The 19,274-nt window shown below is 39.8% G+C and overlaps 1 protein-coding gene across 4 annotated transcripts; it reads left to right on the forward strand.

Moving 5' to 3' along the window:
* The first annotated feature begins 821 nt into the window (after positions 1–821).
* Positions 822–18,735, forward strand: TIGAR (TP53 induced glycolysis regulatory phosphatase). Of its 4 annotated transcripts, none has more exons than XM_015871314.3 (6): positions 822–1,183; positions 5,986–6,023; positions 11,261–11,382; positions 14,527–14,604; positions 16,794–16,904; positions 17,287–18,735. In XM_015871314.3, the coding sequence occupies exons 1-6, from the start codon at positions 1,131–1,133 to the stop codon at positions 17,746–17,748; spliced, it is 864 nt and encodes a 287-aa protein (XP_015726800.2). In that variant the 5' UTR covers positions 822–1,130; the 3' UTR covers positions 17,749–18,735. The 4 variants fall into 4 exon arrangements, with proteins under 4 accessions (XP_015726800.2, XP_015726792.2, XP_085378521.1 ...); XM_015871306.2 differs by having other exon boundaries at positions 822–917; XM_085522395.1 differs by lacking the exon at positions 14,527–14,604.
* The last annotated feature ends 539 nt before the right edge of the window (positions 18,736–19,274 follow it).

Here is a 19,274-nt window from a genome sequence, read left to right on the forward strand (position 1 = left end):
AGAAGGTAGATTTAGATTAAACTTTAGGAAGAAAATCTCTACTGAGAGGGTGGCGAGGCACTGGAACAGGTTGCCCAGAGAAGCTGTGGATGCCCCGTGCCTGGAGATGCTCAAGACCAAGCTTGATGGGGCCATGAGCAACCTGTCTAGTGGGAAGTGTTCCTGTCCATGGCAGACATTGGAACTAGATGATCTTCAAGGTCCATTCCAAACCACTCCATGACTAGCACCATCTTGGCCCCAGCTGTTGTGCATGTCTGCCTGGTGTGTGCCTATACCACCCATTGCTTTGCCTTGTGAACAGCTGGCCTGAAGCAGTTGCTGTGAAACCATTTCCATCTCTGACGATGATTGCTGAGGAATCATCATTTGGCTTCCAAGTCTTCTAACTAACTTGAATTCAGCATAATTTACCCACTATTCATATTACTCTGAACTAAGTCACCCAGCTCATTAGAACTGTAAAGTCAGAATATGTGCCTTGAGAATTGTAACATTAAACTGTACATATCATTGTTTTTAGTTTTTAAAAGCAACTATTCCTCATACATAGCTTTCTAAGCACCTTCTCTAAGACGCGGTGCAGCCCACACCTCCATCAGACGACAGACCCACCACCACCCTAACCCGAAGTTTCTCCCCCAGCGTGCTTTCTTCTGCCAAACTGTGGGTGAACCTGCATTGATACCCACAGCCTTTGCCAAATATTATCACTTTTATTTGCGTGTGTTAAACAAGCAACATCACGCCCCAGTCCTGCAGCACTGAGGGGAGGCGCGGCGGCATCAGCTGCCCAGTGACGTCGCCGCCGGGCGCGGGGCGGGCGCTGCGGCGCAGAGCGGAGGAGCCGGTAGGGGGGTCTGCGTTCAGCTGTGCGGCTGTGCCATGGTTCGCTTCGGGCTGACCGTCGTCCGCCAGTGAGTACCGCCGTTACACCCGTGCTCCTTCTCCGCTACCTCTGTGGGAACAAGCGAGCCCTTCCTTTGCCCTTGCTCTGTCTGCCCAATGCACCCATCCGCACCGTGACGTTAACGGATTTCCGCCCTTCTCCCTACGGGCGGTCCGTGTGCTGTGCCGGGGCTGCTGTGCTGTGCTGTGTTGCGGTGTGGTCAGGGAACCTCTTGACCCACATGGTGCCCGTGTTGTTGTCCCTGATGGAATTAGCATTCACCAATCTGGCCCGGTACGCTGTAGTTGACTGTTGAGTCAAGCTGGGTCAGAATAGTATTGAGAGAAATACAGCATCACACCTAAATTTAGTAAGCCCTGTTTGTGAACTCTGTAGCGATCGGTCATGAGACCTTTCTCCTGCCAAAAGGTCTCAGATGAACTCTTCACGCTCAGGGATGAAGAGTTGATTTAGGAGTGGTAGCCTAACCTTTTTCCCGTGGCATGTTAAATCGCATTTGTAACTTCTTGAGAATTGTTAAGGTTAGTTTCAAGCTTCCAGGGGCTATTAACAAAGACCTGCAGTTAACTAGAATAAGCCTCTCCAGTTTTCTCAAATTGATAGCAGGTAACAGTTTAATTTTTATGAAAGTTAAACATGTTTTTCCTCTTAAGCATAATACAGGTTAATACTTGATTAGAGCAGTTGGAGCAATGATTTACTTATTTTTTTTAATTTTTTCTTCTAGTTATCCTCCTTATAAGAGTTACTCTTCCTTTAAAGACCAGTATCTAACGACTTGATGTTCTACTTACAGCCTTTTACATCATCTAGAAAGCATGAAGGCCTGACACAGTTTGTTAAACTTGAGATCTTCAGCTAGGACTCTTGCAGACACTTTGGAATTAATTAATTAATCAGAAAGCTGGTGTTAGACTCCACTTGTGTATGCTATGCCACTTGGGAAACAGCAAATATTGCTCTTCTCCACCCCCAAATTGATGATCAACAAGAAGGGCTATCCAGCCTGCCACATTTTTCTCAGAAGACTGAAAGTAGCTGTCAGAGTTCGGGGTGTGAAAAATTGAATCGCTGCTGTGTGTGCTGGGTAATGTTCAAAACATTTAAATATGTAAGTTAAAATACAGTGTTCTCTCTTAGAAGTACTTGCTTTCCATGTTTGGTTATCTATTCGGGGCTCATCCTGAGGACTTGTTCTCCTCAGTAGCAGTGAAATATACTGTAAGGAACAGAAAAATCTGTTCAATCAAGGTATGGCTAAAAGCTGGTGCTATTGGAAGAACTTTATTTTGTTGGGTTTTTTTGGTTGTTTTTTTGTTGTTGTTGTTTATCATGGGTGATTGATTCAGCACCTTTCCTGCTGGTGACAGTTGAGTTCATCTGTTTCAAGTGGATACCAGCCCCAGGAGTTGTTGGGAAGCTGTCACGGTTTAGCCTGGTTCTACAACAAGGGGGCAGAGGGACCCACGGATCCACACCTGAGGAAAGTATGAGGAGGGAAAGAGCAGGTAGATGGGCCTGGATAAGAAAAAACAGCAGTGATGAGCTAAGGGGGAAAAAAACTAGTTTACTAAGTGTAGTAGCAGAATGTGAGATAATATAGTATAATACAGTGTGATTTAAATTGAAGCTAAGAAGTGAAATGTGAAAGAGGGAGAGTTTCCAAAACCAAAGTCTTTAATGCTGTAGGCAAAGTGGCAAGAGAGCACAGAGGGAAGTCTCATGGCTTTCAGTCTGCTTTATGTTTCCTTCTGCATGGAAAACAGAAGTGGAAAAGTGAAGTCTTTTGGAAGTTCATGTTTCTCTTCTGAGACCAGGAAAGTGGAAATGTAAAACATCCATGTAGGTGCAGCATTAATTCTTTAATTGCTAGTGCATTGCATGATGTTATGATCACAGAATCACAGAATTATCAAGGTTGGAAAAGACCTAGAAGATCATCTAGTCCAACCATTACCAATGCTTCCTGGCTAAATCATATTCCTCAGCACCACATCCAAGCATTTCTTGAACACTCCCATGGTCGGTGACTCCACCACCTCCCTGGGCAGTGCATTCCAATGCCTGACTACCCTTTCCGAGAAGTAATACTTCCTAATGTCCAGCCTGAATCTCCCCTGGCACAGCTTAAAACCATTCCCTCTAGTTCTATCACTGATTACACGAGAGAAGAGGCCAACCCCCAGCTCACTACAGCCTCTCTTCAGGAAGTTAGAGCAATAAGGTCTCCCTTGAGCCTCCTCTTCTCCAGGCTGAACAATCCCAGCTCCCTCAGCCACTCCTTGTAAGGCCTGTGCTCCAGACCCCTCACCAGCTTCGTAGCCCTCCTCTGAACAGGTTCCAGGGCCTCAGTGTCTTTCTTGCAGTGAGGGGCCCAAAACTGAACACAGTACTTGAGGTGCAATACCTCAAGTATACATACTTCAAGCCACCTCGATGTGGAATACCAATGGAAAACCATGAAACCATGACAGGAACATTGAGAGGGCTTTAAGCAAGATTCAAAGGAGGAAGGAGGTGAAACCAGGCCTGCTAGAGATGAGTCTAGGGGCACCATGTCAGGCTTGAGGATTGAGACCGCTGACCCACCTGAAGTACACACACGCTGCTGGCAATAAACTACAAGGGGGTACCTTGCAATTGGAGGGGCTGCATGCTAGTGAGATCCTTCAGTCTGCTCCAGTTGTTACAATGAAGCACAGCTGAAATGTAACAAACAAACAAACAAGCTGAGGAGAGCTAGAAGCCTTGGGCTCAGTCACAGAGCTACAATATCATTGGTATAAGTGAAACCAGCTGGGAAGAGTCCTCTGATTGTTGTGATGTGGTGAATGACTGCGGACTTTCCAGAACAGACAGGCAGGGCAGGAGTGGCAAGGGAGTGGTCCTTTATGTAACAGTGGGGCTGAATTGTATGGAGCTGTCTGCTGGCTGTGACACAGTTGAGAGCCTCATCCAGGATGACAACGCTGATTGATTATTCTTTAAGAAACTAAGAGGGACATCTATAACAAACCCTGTTGTCCTTATGGGAGACTTCAACTTATCAGATGTTAACTGGGAGCACCACATAGCTGACAGAAGCAGGTCCAGTAGATTACTAAAACACATCAATGACAGTTTCATAGTACAGGTCCTAAGGGATCTGATGAGGAAAGTTGTCCTCCTAGATCTGTTGCTTCTGAACAGAGGTCTCATGAGTGAAATGGCAATTGGTCACTGCCTTGGCTATAGTGACCATAATCCAATTTAAAATCCTTGGTGTTAATAGGAGAACTGCCACCAAAGCCTCAGCGCTAGATATGAGGAGATCAGATTTCAGGCTGCACAGGCAACTAGTTAGAAAATCTTCTGGGAAGCTGCTTTTGAAAGGGATACATCATTTTTTAAAAGTACTACCTCCGAGTTGAAGCTGGTCAGTACTGTGAGAGAAAATATATATATATATATATATATATATATATATATATATATATATATATATATATAAATATCCTAACAACAAAAGGAGGGCCAGAGAGAACACTGGTTCATTACTTGGTGAGAATGGTCCACCAGCATGCAGCTAGACATAAATGTAATGTGATTATGAACAACTGGCTGATGATTCGGGTCCAAAGGGTTAGAGTAAGCAGTTGGCTTGCAGCCAGTCATTAGTGGGGATCCCATTTCAGAGCAAGCTCTCTTTAAGAAGTTTTCATAAAGAACTTGGATGTAGGACTAGAAGGTGCTTTGAGCAAGGGTGCTGACTATTAAATTGGTAGGAGCTGTTGACTCCATTGAGGATGGAGAGACCTTGCAGAGAGTTCTAGTAAGATTAGAGAGCTGGTCAGTCACCAATTGAACGAAGTTTAACAGGAGCAAGTGCTGGATTCTGTACCTGGAAAGGGGCAACTCTGGTTATATATACAGACTAGCGGATGAGATGCTGGGGGTCTTGACCAGCAATAGGTTGAACATGAGTCAACAGTTTGCCCAGGCAGCCAGGAAAGCAAGCTGCCTCCTGAGATGTTTCAGTACTGCTGGTTGGTCAAAGTGATGGACCTGAAATGCAGTTCACTGGTGTGGCCTCACCTTCAGTGTTGTGTGCTATTTGGGGATCCATAGAAAAAAAAAGGATGTAAAACTATTGGGGAGTGTCCAAAGAAGGGCTACAAAGATGGTGATGGGTCTGGTGGAGAAGACATATGAGGATTGGATAAAGTCCTTTTGGTTTGTTAAGCCCAAAGAATGGAGTGTGGGAAGACCTCGTTGTGGCCTGCAGCTTCCTCATGAGGAGGAGCCATGGGGCTAGCGCTGATTATTTTCTTGCAGTAGACTAACAGTAGAACTTAACAGCATGAAGCTAGAATAGGAGAAGGTCAGGTTGGACACTGGGATGAGGTTCTTCACTGACAAGGTGGTTAAGCCCTGGAACAGGCTCCCCAGAGCAGTGGTCATGATGCCAAATGTGATATAGTTCAATAAGCATCTGAATGATGGTCTCATTCATATGATCTTTGTATATGATTTTTGTATAGTACCATATGGAGTCAGGAATTGGACTTGGTTATTATGTGTGTTTCCTTCCAACTTGGAACGTTGTTATTCTAAAGCACATGATGTTCATTTTATTAGTTTTTCTGCAGCTCTGCCTAGTACTGTGCTTCTTCAAGGTGTGCAGCCTGCTCTGATACTGTCTTTGCTAATCTCTTGAGTTGGCTTCCCTCTAATGCACAGAAGTCCTATTGTCTAGTGCAGATGAGAACTACAGAGTTTTCCTACTTCTTCCCTATCTCCAATGAGGAGATGTCACGTTAGTAGATAAATTATGTTGCATTTATGATGAGTTTAAGATATTACTTCCTTTTTAGTTTTATATCTTAGTAAATATTGGTGGCACGTTTGGGGTTGACTACTTGAAAATGATTTTATTTTGAACACTTCAAATATATCCTTTTGAAGGGAGGCTGTGCTATACTGTTCATTATTATTTTTATTTAGGCTCTTTCCATTTGGCACACGGTTCAGCTTTGTGAACGTTGATTAAAATTATTGTCATGATTTTTTTTTTGTTTGTTTGTAATCTCTTTCAGCGGAGAAACAAGATACAACAAAGACAAGATACTTCAAGGTTAGTATCAGCTATTCTGTTAGCTTCTGTGACACTGAAAATTATTCTTCCCTCCAAAATGGGAAATCCCACAATCAAAAACTGAAGTGCTAAATAAGAGGGCTGCTCCAAAAATAATGTCTCATATTTTGTTATGTTGGCCCATGACATCAGAAGCAGATGTCAATAGTATGGCGGTAGAGGGTCAATAGTATGGCAGTAGAGGCTGAACCTTCCTGCTGGTATTCTGTTACGCTTTGTTGCCTTGTAACAGATACCAGCAGAGTGGAACAGTGTGTGACATGGTAGTGTGTATAAAGCAAAGGGGTGCAACTGAATTCTACCATGTGAATAAATGGCACCCATTGAGATTCATCAGTGCTTGCTGAACATTGATGGAGACCTGAAGGAGGATGTTAGCATAGTGAGGTGGAGGATGGTGTTTCAGCACGTGGCAACAGCAGTAGTGGGTCAGTTCCACTTGTGCAGATTTTTATGAGCACAGCATGCAGGCTCTTATTCATCACTAGCAAAAATGCACAGTACATGGTGGTGACTGTCAAAAACTAGAGTTTTGCCATTGAGAATTTGCTCTATTAAATACTGCTATCGTGTTCTTGGTATCTGTTGTCATTTCCATGAAAATAAATAGGAAGTATTACTTTTAGAGTGTTGTTATAGAGTTGTTACGGAGTAATATTGTGTACTTTATACTAGAAAAAAAATACCTTTATTAGTGGATTCAAATGTTAGCTTGATAGTTGTGGAAAATGGAAAGTTTCTAATTCAGTTCTCAGGATTTCCATGTAGAGTGGTGCATTTCTGGTTTTAACAGCGATGTTGCAGTTCCTTTTGCTACAGTGCAGAAAGAAGTTACCTGTAAATCAGATAAGCAACACCTGTTGGTAATGGCATGATATCCCAGACCACTGTTGTGAAGATTGTTTAAATGTACTTGAATTGTTCAGTCCTAGTTAGAATGCAGTTTTTAGACCAAACCATTATCTACCTGAACTTCTGCAAAGCTTTTGACATGGTTCTGCACCGCATCCTTATCTATAATTTGGGGAGAGAGATGTTTGAAGGGTGGATTGTTTGGTGGGTGAGGAGTAGGTTGAATGTTCACAGACAGAGATATGTGGTCGACAGCTTTATGTCCAGGTGGAGGCCAGTCATGAGTGGTATCTCTTGGGGTTCAGTCTTGGGACCACTACTCTGTAACATCCTTATCAATGACATAGGTGGTGAGGTTGAGTGTACCCTCAGCAAAGCTACAGACAATACCAAGCGTAGTGGGCAGTGAATATGACAGAAGGAAGTGATGCCATCCAGTGGGCCCTAGACAAACTCATAAGGTGGGCCTATGTAAATAAAATGAGGTTCAACAAGACCAAGTGCAAGATGTTGCACTTGAGCCAATCCCAGATTTGTGTACAGACTGGGAGAAGAACTCTTTGAGAGCAGCCCTGCTAGGTTAGAAGTCTTAGGGAACCTGATAGATGAAAAACTGAACACGAATCAGCAGTGTGTACTTGCAGCCTGGAAAGCTGACAGTGGGATTCATTCAAAGAAAGCATGATTGCTTCTCTATACTCTGACCGTGTGAAGCCCCATAAGTGGATGGACGGGGGCTTCCTGGCCTCTTCTACGCTCTCTCACCCTTTTCAGTGGTACAAATAGAGAAGACAACCGACTTAAGATAAGAAGAGAGAATTAATTCACTACAAATAGTAAAATAATGTAAGGTAATTATATAAAAAGGGAATTGTGGTTAACAGACGAATAGGAAGGGATTTGTGACTGTGCTGCTCTCTGCTCTATCCAGGAAGAAAAGTTTCTCTCTTATCACTTGGAATGGGAAGTCACATGGGGAGTACTGAAGACTTTGGGGAACTGTAGGTCTCTTCTCAGCATATTATCTTCTCAGAGAGCCAGAACCCGCAGAAGAATAAGTGAGATTGACAGGAGTTAGGACCTGGGAAGTGCAAATAGCCAATACTGTCAGGAGCTAGGACCCAGGAACAGATTCCCTGAACAGCTTGCTGCATGATGTCATAATAGGGTGTACTGATTAAAAACCATTACATGCATCCAGGTCTGGTGCCCTGTACACAGGAAGGATGTGGAGCTTTTGGAGAGGGTCCAAAGCAGGTCCACAAAGGTGATCAGAGGGCTAGAGTACATCTCTAGAAGACAGGCTGAGGGAACTTGGTTTATTCAGTCTGCAGAGGAGAAGGCTCTAGGAGACCTTCCAAATATTTAAAGGGAGACAATAAGCAGGACAGGTATCAACTTTTAACACAGATAGATAGTGATAGGACAAGCAGGAATAGTTTTAAACTAAAGGAGGGGAGGTTTATTGTGGAAGTTTTTCAAACAGAGGGTGGTGAGGTGCTGGGACAGGCTACTTGAGTTTGTAGATGCCTCATCCCTGGAAGTGTTTGAGACCAGGCTGGAATGGATCCTTGAGCAACCTTATCTAGTATCTAATCTAGTGACTGCCAAGCCCTGCCTATGGCCAGGGGTGTTGGAACTAGAAGATCTTTTGTTGCTGTGTGCTTCCATGGTTCAACCACCCCCCTGCCCTGAAATCTAGTGTCATCCCCACGCCAGGACCAAAAGCCACTCCTGCATCAGTGTGATGGATGGCAAAATGGCGTTTATTAAGGGCAATTAGCACCTTATATACTTTAATCACTTCGTCTACCCCCCCTGGAGAGTACGTTTAAAAAACACACCCGATATACATCACAGGGCAGGGGACAGAACAGGGGAGGTCTTGCCACGTCACAACTCAAATCCTCGCTAACGCCTACAACATTTCCCCCTCCCCATGCTCAATAAAGTTTTGCCCCATTACAGCGCAACCGCTAAATCCCGATTATAATCCATCGCAAAGCTTATAGCATTCTATACGCTAATTGAAATACTTAAATAATTCTAATTTGCTAATCCTTAATATGCTATGTATAACCTTAATATACTTTATAACTATATATAGCTATATAAATATAATTACAAACTTAATATAACCAATTATAACTTAATATAACCAAACATTAATAAACTCTATATAATATAATCATTAGCATAAGGCACAACAGTGTTAAGAAAAGCAGCACCATGACTGGATGGAGCAAATAATTAAATAGTCCTCTTGCCGTCAGGAACCATTCAAGAAGCACTTCTCATCAGTGATGTTCTCTGTCCCTCTTCATTCTTCCTGGGCATGATGTATCTTCTCTGTATTATGGTGAACAGTAGTCAGAGTTTTCTGTTCATAGTTTCGAATGTGTCCATCATCTCGAATCGTCAGGTGGTCGTCATGCTGCAATAGCTTCCTTACTAAAACAGGGTTCATTTAAATAGAAACAAGTGATAGATCTAAAATTAACGTGTAATTGGATTGCAATAATTGATATGTAGTGACTAAGCAATTAAAATAACACCCTATAAGATAAGTGAAGTTGTAAACACAGATAAGCGTGAGTCTACTGTTGGCTGTGACCTGACAATTTTAGACTGAATTCTAAAGGTCCCCGCTCTTATTGTCTGAATGGTACTTAACACTGACACCAACAGCAGAAGAACAGCCTCAGGTACCAGATTCGGACTCCCCACCAACTACTCCTGTAAAGAAAGAACACTTATTAGGATAAGAGATCTTATCTAAGATCTTAACATCTTAGGCTGCCAATGCTTCTGCATTTGGGTTCATCTACCATCACCATGTTCGAAAGGATTTAATACATAGAGGGCCTTTGCTAGGATCTCAGCCTGTTTACCGACAGGTATTCTGTCCCTATATCCTTCTCCAAGTATCTCTTATCCTTGAGGAGGTGGTTAGTCCCTTCCAACCCAAGCCATTCTATCATTCTATGAAATGTTGGCTTACCAAAGTCCTGGTTCTCAGCACGTTCTTGGAGCATTTGGGACAGTTCATTTCATAAATAATGCTAGCTAAAAACTGTTTTTGCAAGGATTACTTTTCATCTAGATCAGCATACTTGCTATGCAGCTGCATGAGCATTAGCATCAACCTGTAAGGTGGAAGAGAGCAGAGGAAAAGACTACAACAATTTGTGTTTACATCAACTCTAAAATTCTTGTGAAACTGTCTTTGGCAGAGAGGGGGCATGCTGCTGTCCACATCACACAAAATCACCTCGTTTCCTCATCTTCAGGGCATTATTGTTAGGGAATGCAGAGGAAACAGTGTATCATGTTTGTTAGGACTTCTCTCTCCTGATGTGTATGTTTCTCTGTGTGTGTATTTTACTATTAACAACAGGATCTCAATTGTATTGTCTGTTTTTTCTTATTTGCAGACACAGTTATTTTCAGACTTCCAGTTCTGGGATTCCTCTAGCAGGGAGCCTAGCAGAGTCTAGAAAGGACAAGTGATCTGAAATGACTACTTGTGTTTAGAAAATGTAGCTCTCTGATTCATGTTTAAAAGTTTTCCTGTTTATATTTCTCATATGTATGTACATTAATATAATCAGAAAACGGTCGTTCTGTCTTTCTAGCCTGTACTCCCTTTCTTTATACCATGTAACCATAGTAGTCACTGCACTCCACTTGCAGAGCATGAGGTATTTTACATGGGGTTTTCTGAAAGTAATGTCTCTTGTTCATTTTCATGGAAACAATGACAGATACCAAGAGCACGGTAACAGTATTTGATAGAGCAAATTCTCAAAGATAGACCTCTGACATAGTCATCACCATGTACTGTGCATTTTTGCTAGTGATGAATTAAGAGCCTGCATGCTGTGCTCATAAAAATCTGCACAAGTGGAACTGACCCACTACTGCTGTTGCCACATGCTGAAACACCATCCTCCACCTCACTACCCTAACATCCTCTTTCTGGTCTCCATCAATGTTCAGCAAGCACTGATGAATCTCAATGGGTGCCATTTATTCACATGGTAGAATTCAGTTGCACCCCTTTGCTTTATACACACTTCCATGTCACACACTGTTCCACTCTGCTGGTATCTGTTGCAAGGCAACAAAGCGTAACAGAATACCAGCAGGAAGGTTCAGCCTCTACTGCCATACTATTGACCCTCTACCGCCATACTATTGACATCTGCTTCTGATGTCATGGGCCAACATAACAAAATATGAGACATTATTTTTGGAGCATTCCTCATATTATGCCAGAAAAGACTCTTTCAACTTTGCTTGCTAAACTGATAAATGATTTGAAGTTTGCATGTTTTAATCTTGATGTTTTTCTTGTTTTGTAGGTCAAGGAATAGATGAGCCACTCTCTCCAACTGGTTTCAAACAAGCAGATGCTGCTGGCTTATTTCTCAGTAATGTAAAGTTTACTCATGTCTTCTCAAGTGACCTCCTCCGAGCAAAGCAGGCAAGTGCTTCTTGAGGAAACTGAATGTAATTATAAGCTTCACATTTTGGTGCTTATTTGCTGTTGCTGATACAAAAATAATACCGTGAGGGAAAGGCACAGGCTATTTTAATGGATTTAGAACTGAAGGTTGAGTTGTACAGAATTCTCTAAGACCTCTGTTTTTGGAATCGTCAGTGCATAGAGAATGTCTAGGAACTGATGAAGGCCAACTAACAGGATGTTGTGCAATGTTTTTTCTTATAGATCTGCTATTATTTTGTATGCGCATATGCCTTCTTGGCGAAGGAGTAATTGAAATTTAAAAGTAACACAGACCAAAGTCCATTGGTTGGTTTGTTTTGAACAAACGAAGCAAATTGGTGGGGATATTTTTTGTACTGTTTTATGTATTGAAGCTATTTGTTATGTTTTTCAAAAGAATGCGGACTGGTTAAGCTAAAATCAAGTCTTGTGGTAACATCTGGACAAGTACCATGAAATATGCAGAGACATTGGATTTTGGCAAGAGCATAATACCATATGGCTCACTTTCATATGCTATTTTAATAAATGAGAGAAGAAACACTTTAAGTGTTTCTTATGCATTATTATTGCCTAATAATGAGAACTTGACAGATTCCTTCCTTTCAATATGTTAACAGTGGTAACTGCTTTTAAAAATATTAATATTGTTTATTTACATAGCATGTGCTATGTGCCCTCTGTAGGGAAATTCTTTTTTAAATGCTCAGCCTTTGAGAGTTTGTTTTGTAGTTTTGTTACATTAGGGAAAGCCCTTCCCTTGAGAAGGATTTGCACTCTTTTAATATAGAAAATGTCCTTTGCATAAAGGGAACATGTCTTACCATTGTTTTGAACAGCCATTCAGACTTTGTAGAAGCTTTTTAAATGATGCATAGGGCTGCAGTTCCCATTTGTTTGGAACTTCATTCTATGGCAGCTGCAGATCAGTTAAGAGTGTTTTACTACACTGTCACTTCACAGCTCAAATATGAGAGGTGTTTGCAATTTGCCTTGAAAAGGGGGGAAGAAAAAGTCAAAACTGTTGGTGAAGTTTAGTTTTTTTGCAGTGTCTCCTTTCTGATTTGTTGGTTGGTGCATGTACTGATTACTGGAACTAGGAGTTACATGCTGTCCTCTTGGTACTGCCTCTGCCTGGCAACTGAACATTGAAGCTTGAACAGGATAGGTGAAAAGCAAGTAGGAAACGTAAAGAAAAGCATACCAGCTGGTTCAGAGTATGAATTTGTGCATAGTAGGTGAATGTAGTCTATTCTAGGTATTGAACAAATCTCTGTTCTGGAGAAATTTCTGGATATAATCATAATTAGCTGTACAAGGAAATTGATTCAAACCTGTCTGAATTACGATAGTATTGTATGACAGAAATTTAAAGTTGCAACAGAAAGTGTTTCATAAGCAATCTGTTGAATAAGATGTATAATCTTAGTAGTACAAGGCTGATTATTATTTGACAGAATCCAAGGAGTCTTTTCAAAGTAAGTTCATTGGATGTTTGTTAGAGTAGATGTGGACATTTGCCAAGGACTTCTAGCTGCTATTACTAGTCAGTATCTATGTGAATCCATACCCCCTTAATATTTTGTGGTACTTGAAAGAACAGGAGCATGTTAGCCATTCTTTAGTTCCCGTTACTGCCTATTTAGCCCAAAGCATCTATCATACTAGAGCCCATTTTAAGCAATGCTTTTTACAAAATGGTATCAGAATTTCCTCTTGACCACGTTTTTTTTATTAGCCTTATTAGCCCTCCTTGCATCCCCAAAATCATGTGCTTCCTTGGAGAAGAAATGTATAGCACAAAACTCAAGGCATCCAGTCTGTTGTTAAAAGTAAATAACACCCTTTGGGTTTGTTCTGTCTCTTTTTGGCCATGCTATCAAAAAATAGGTGAATACAATAACCTGGATTTATTTATTTATTTATTTTCCAAGTGTATCAGCCTGTGTGTGTCTCCTCTTTAACATCAAGGCTGCCACTTCTATTGTCAGCAGATACTCTTCTTTCTCTTTAAATGCTTCAAGTATATAGGGGAGATTCAGGTAGGATGTTAGGAGATATTTCATCAAGAGGGTGTTCAGGTCCTGGAAAAGGCTGTCCAGGGAGATGGTGGAATCACCATCCCTGGAGGTATTCAAAAAACATTCAGATGTTGTACTGAGGGACATCATTTAGTGGGAAATATAGCAAATAGTTGGACTGGATGATCTTTGAGGTCTCTTCCGACCTTGGAAAGTCTATGATATTTTTTTTTAGGTGTATTAAGAAGCCACTTGCCATAAACTGATTTCATGTGTTAGATGCTGTATTTTTGTCAGTTGTTGTAACTGATCTGGTTTTAGAAACACACTGGTTGCAAGCACAACCCAGATAAAACATAGATCTCTCTGAAAGTAATGACTCCTATTTATTTCCATGGAAATTACAACAGATACAAGGAACAAAATAATAGTTTTGATAGAGCTACAGAATGCTATTTTTCAACATATTCACCCCTGTTAGCTATGTATTTTCTCCAGTGAGGAACAAGAGCCTGCATGCCATACTCATGAAAATCTGCGTGGCTGGCTTGTCTTTCATACCGCTGTTGCTAATGCATGAAGCACACTAACTACTACCTCCCTGTGCTAACATCCACTGCTTAGTCTCCGTAAACATTCAGCCAACACTGATAAATGTCAACATGTGCCATTTTTTTCCATATGGAGGAATGCTGTTACACACTTCTGCTTCATATGTACTTCCTCATCAGATGTCATTTTGTCAGACTGCTTCTCTACTGCTTTCTGTTGTGCAGCAACAAAATTACATGGCAGCATGCGTAATAAGAAATGTGGTATTTATCACACTGAATCATACTGCTGTTGTGGGTACTAAGTATCTCCAATTGTTCTGGAGTTTGAATTGAGAAAGGTCTTTCAGAAAATTATGTCTTTTCTATTTTTATGACCTCACACAGGCAATATATACAATTTTGACACTACTAGCTGGAAATTTGTGTGCTTGGGATCTTGGGTACTACTAATGTAGTTTACACTGGATGTGGTGTTGTAATATAGTTTAGGCATCCCATAGGAAAACAGAAGAGTTGATTGATGTAACTGTATATTCACTTTTTAGACTGCTGCCACAATTATAGAAAAAAATAAGTTCTGCAAAGGTTTGGAAATCAAGTGTGATACAAGACTTCGAGAGAGAGTAAGTGCCATAAGAGTTTGCTTAGATATTGGATATTGAAAATGCAATTTGTTGCTGATCTTGATTTAGTAAATGGTGTATTTAGTACTAGAGAGTGCTATATGATGTGTTTTTAGTTGCTGAGAATTTATTTCTTTGCATTTGATACTAAAAATTGTCTGATTTCAAAATTCCAAAGGAAAGCTGAAATTTAGTGATAGTGATCTAACTGTGATGCTCTGAATTAGGTGTTGAATGGCTTGCAAGTGGAGAAAATTACTTTTATGTTTCCTAGCCCAGTATATAAAGTTCCCTCTGCCTCTCTGCTGATGACATCTCTCCTGATGACAACCTGATGCTCACTTTTTATCTGTTTATACCTTTTAATTTGCTTGAAGTCTAATGAAAAACTTTCTGCTAGTCTTGGAGCAATCCTCTTTCCTGATTAGCCCCTTTGCCTCATTACAGACATAATAGTAACTCTGTTTTTAACTATGTTTTCATCAGAATAAACTGAGATGCTGGATGTTTCTGCTAGTATTAATCACCCTTCTGATGCTGCAGTGACATTATCAGCTAAATGTTAAATAAGGAAATGCTACAAAACCAGAAGTGAGATGGCATATTAGCAGCAGGCAGTTAAATGTTTAAAGAGCAGAACATGATCACGTCATTTCCCACTGTGATCCCTTTGTCACAAATTCTGGTTCACCCCCTTAAGTCAGCAAATTACATGTCTCCCAATCTTCTTTAATTGCTTAATGACTTGGTATTTTAAAAAGTATTTTGGACTGTGATACAGAGTTTTACAATCTTTTTTATAATCTTAACTTGTGTTACTTTTTTTCCTTTCCTGGTGTTTATACTAGTATAGAATAGAAGTTCCATTAAAGTTTCTGCAGGCCACATTTTTTAAGGCAATGCTGTAAATAGCTGAAATTAAGTTTGAACAGCCTGAAAAGAAGCTAAGTCCTTTATAAGAACGTATGTTGTTGATTCTGTTGAAAAAGCTTTATTATCTTATGGCTTGCATTTGTGATAGAAATCCAGAAAAATGTTCAAGATTAGAATATTCTTTTCAGTAGTTTCTGAGAATTCATTTATTTACATCTTTATTGATGTCCTTAAACAGTGAATTTTGCTTTAGGAAACAGAAGCAAGAACATGAAGTAAATGTGCTTCAGTACAATTAAATTATGAAAACTGTAATAAGTTGTTATGGCAGCAAACTGTGTGTACGCAGCATAGAAATCAGAAAAGTCTCAGTAATAAGCATGTGTCTGTTTTGCAGTCATCAGCATCTCAATCTGTGAAATGAGCATAGCTGAGGTTTTTGACAGTGGAGCAAAAGTGTCCTAGCTTTTATCAAAATATTAGTAACAAAATATCCGTAGTGTTTTCAGTGTCTTCAGACCTTCCAAGAAAGGACCAAAAATATCTACTTGAATACTTTTTTTTCATCTGTTAATGATAGTAAAGTATTAATCTTCAGTAGTAGAAATGTTAATCTCTATTGCTGCTATTAAGAGATGGGCCCTGGAGATACGTTAAAGATAAAAAGTGGTAATACACATCCAACTATATCTCTTCTAAAATACATTTGAGATTATAAATATTAATTTATAATGTGACTACTGTTGAACCAGAATGACTATTTGCTATGTATGTGTTGTTCGTGGTGTTTCTCATATAAGCATTTCATTTGGAGGTGTCATTGAAAATCATTAATTCCGTGTTCTTTTAGTTCATTTGCATATAGTTTTCAAGATTATTTTTAGTTTCTTTGTTTTCTAAAACCTCCTGTTCATAGAATTAATGTACATCCTGAAAAAAAGGGGGGATAGAATTCTTTCTCTCTTGTGGAGGTTACTGAGGTCTGTAGAGAAAATACTTGCTTCTTTTGAGAAATAAAATTCTTCTAATATTTCTGCAAATGAGGAGTAAATGGAGTCTCACCTCCTGTGAGGTGCTTGCAATGAAACCTCAGTTAAATTTTGTATGCTAAGAATTTTGTGTAGTAGAAACGAGTGTCAAGAATATATGAGTCCAAAACATATTTAAAAGCACCTCCTTTCCCAACACTAATAAAATGTGAAAAGTAGTTAAGCTTGCACATTACACTTGGGAATCTAGAAAACAAATCTAGGTGAGAGATGTGTGTGTTGGAAGTGCTGTATCTTGCTAAATTCTTTGCAATTTGCCTCTTACAGAAATATGGTGTTGCAGAAGGAAGGCCTTTGGCTGACCTCAAGGCTATGGCAAAGACTGCTGGAGAGCAGTGTCCTACATTCACACCTTCTGGAGGAGAAACACTGGATGAAGTATGGCATTTATCTATTTGGGCCCCAGTTTCTAGGCCATTTCATTAGGGCAGATACGGGTGTTACTTATTTAGGATCCTCTTACTGAAAGTATAGCCCAATAAATGTAGTTATTTTTCCAAGCTAAAAACGCTGTTTGACCCAATGGTAGTGGCTACCCATTAGAGAAGTTCTTTAGAAGTAAAATATTGATTCTGAGATTGATTCTTCATGAAGCTGTTGTGTGCAGAAGGCTAGTGGCAATTGCTTTCAACCTTGTCTTTGAAGGACAGAGCAGCTCTTAAAACATTCAGTAACTTAATTGCTGATTTCTGAGTCTTGTCTGTGAAACCTGAAGTCTCTTACATTCTTCACAACATACACTTCTGACCTTTCTCTTTAGGTAAGAGAACGTGCAAAGGATTTTTTTGAATTTCTGTGTCAGCTAGCTGTTGAAGTGGAACAGAAAGATCAAGAGATGCATGGGGCATCAAGCAGAAGCTCAGGAACGTGTGAAGAAGAGCCTGCTTTCCCTTGGACAGATCACTGCAGTGTACAGGAACTTAGCTCTGATAACGGTGGAGCTTCTAAATTGTTATTAGATGCCAATATCTTAGTGGTGAGTCATGGAGCCTACATGAGGAACTGGATTGGTTATTTTGTTTCAGATCTCAAGTGTACTTTGCCAGCAAATTTAACCAAGACTCAACTGTCTTCTGTCAGTCCCAATACAGGAGTTAGCCACTTTATAATAAAACTTGAAAACAGACCTGTGTTAAAACCTGAAATCATATGTGTTTGTCTTAATCAAGATTCTCACTTGGTGGATGTTGGTGCTGAATGTGTAGCTCCAAAAATGTTTTAAGAGTTTTTATAGAGGGAAGTAGTTCTCAATAATAATACAAACTTGGAAAAAGATATCTGTAGTAATTAATGAGAATGAAAAGTTATTGACACTGAACAGCATAATGGAAGATATGCCTACCATCTTACGCTGACATGGTGCGCATGGTCCTAGTACCTGTATGAGTTGGCACTGGAGAAATAACATTTAATGTTCTTTATGAACAGAAACATACTTCCAGCCATACATGTCTGCTATTACAGTACACACTTTTAAAAACTGCTTCTTATTTGCCCATAATTATTTTGGTTATCTCCATGAGAAAGAATTAGCAATGGAGGAGAGGAATTGTACCTAAAATATGAACTATACTGTATTCTTGTTTTATTACAAAATGCTATATTGTAATCTTAATATATGTATTGTTTTAAAATAACTTTTTTGACTGCAGTAGTGTAACTTAAAAAGAAGGATTGCCTAGTGGAACAAGTTTAGTACAGAGCCAGGTGAAGTGTTCTTGACTCTGATTCTAAGTAACTATGAAACTCTGGGCAAATCTCTTTTCCATTTGTAAAATGGGGATGACGATATACCTACCTCGCAGGAATTTTTGGTAAAAAATGTTAGGGTTGTTGAGAACTCTGTTGAAGAGCACTGTATACAACATAAAATATTTGTTTTTATTTGTAAGCAGAATGAGCACATAATTGAAACACCAATCTGTATTTTGAAAAGTAACTTTATCAATACTGTAAACTGTACCTGACTGGAATCCCATTGTCAATTGCAGTCATGCACTTAATGAATGATTATTTTTGCCTAGAATTAGGTAGGCCTGATTGCTTGATGACTGATTGCTTGTAGCTGCTAGTAGTGCTGCTTTACTTCCCCACTGGGTTGTCTGTAGTTACTGTTCAAGCTTATCTGACTAATTTATCATCTATGCACACCTTTTCATCATTTGCATATTTTAAGCTTTAAAAATAAAGGCTCCTGAATAGAACTCGATTTCCTTTGAGATCATGATTCTTGTTAGTAATACTCCATGAAACCTTGCTGATTTAACATGGTTTCTGTTTTTTTGTTTGTTGTCGTTGTTTTTCTGGGAAACTCCAGGCTACTATTCAGTAATTAAATGTTACACTTTTTTATTTAGGAAGGTCAGTGCTATTCTAATTCTTATACACACACAAAAAAAATAACACACTAATGTTAAAATATCAAGGATAAACTGCTATCAATTATATGAAATTAGCTATTCAAATGAAGTTGTATTTTTGTCTTAATACACTGTTCTGTGTACTTTACCCTATTTGGCTTCTTTGCCTTGAAGCAGACACTTACATTTTGAGAAGGAAAAAGAGGCTGCTGTTGTTTTGTTGAACGGATAAGTACATGTGCTTAAATGCTGCCCATCTGAAAAACAACAGAATTGTTCAGTCTGACAATAATAACCATACTTGGCTTGCTCCAGTCCTGTGACAGTGATTCAATAGGTAAGTTCTCTTGATTCCTAAGTGAACACTGAATGGGGGTCTGCTTCTGTT

This window comes from Coturnix japonica, chromosome 1 (assembly GCF_054131305.1).
Source record: "Coturnix japonica strain WE chromosome 1, WE-NBRP24, whole genome shotgun sequence".
Classification (NCBI taxonomy): domain Eukaryota; kingdom Metazoa; phylum Chordata; class Aves; order Galliformes; family Phasianidae; genus Coturnix; species Coturnix japonica.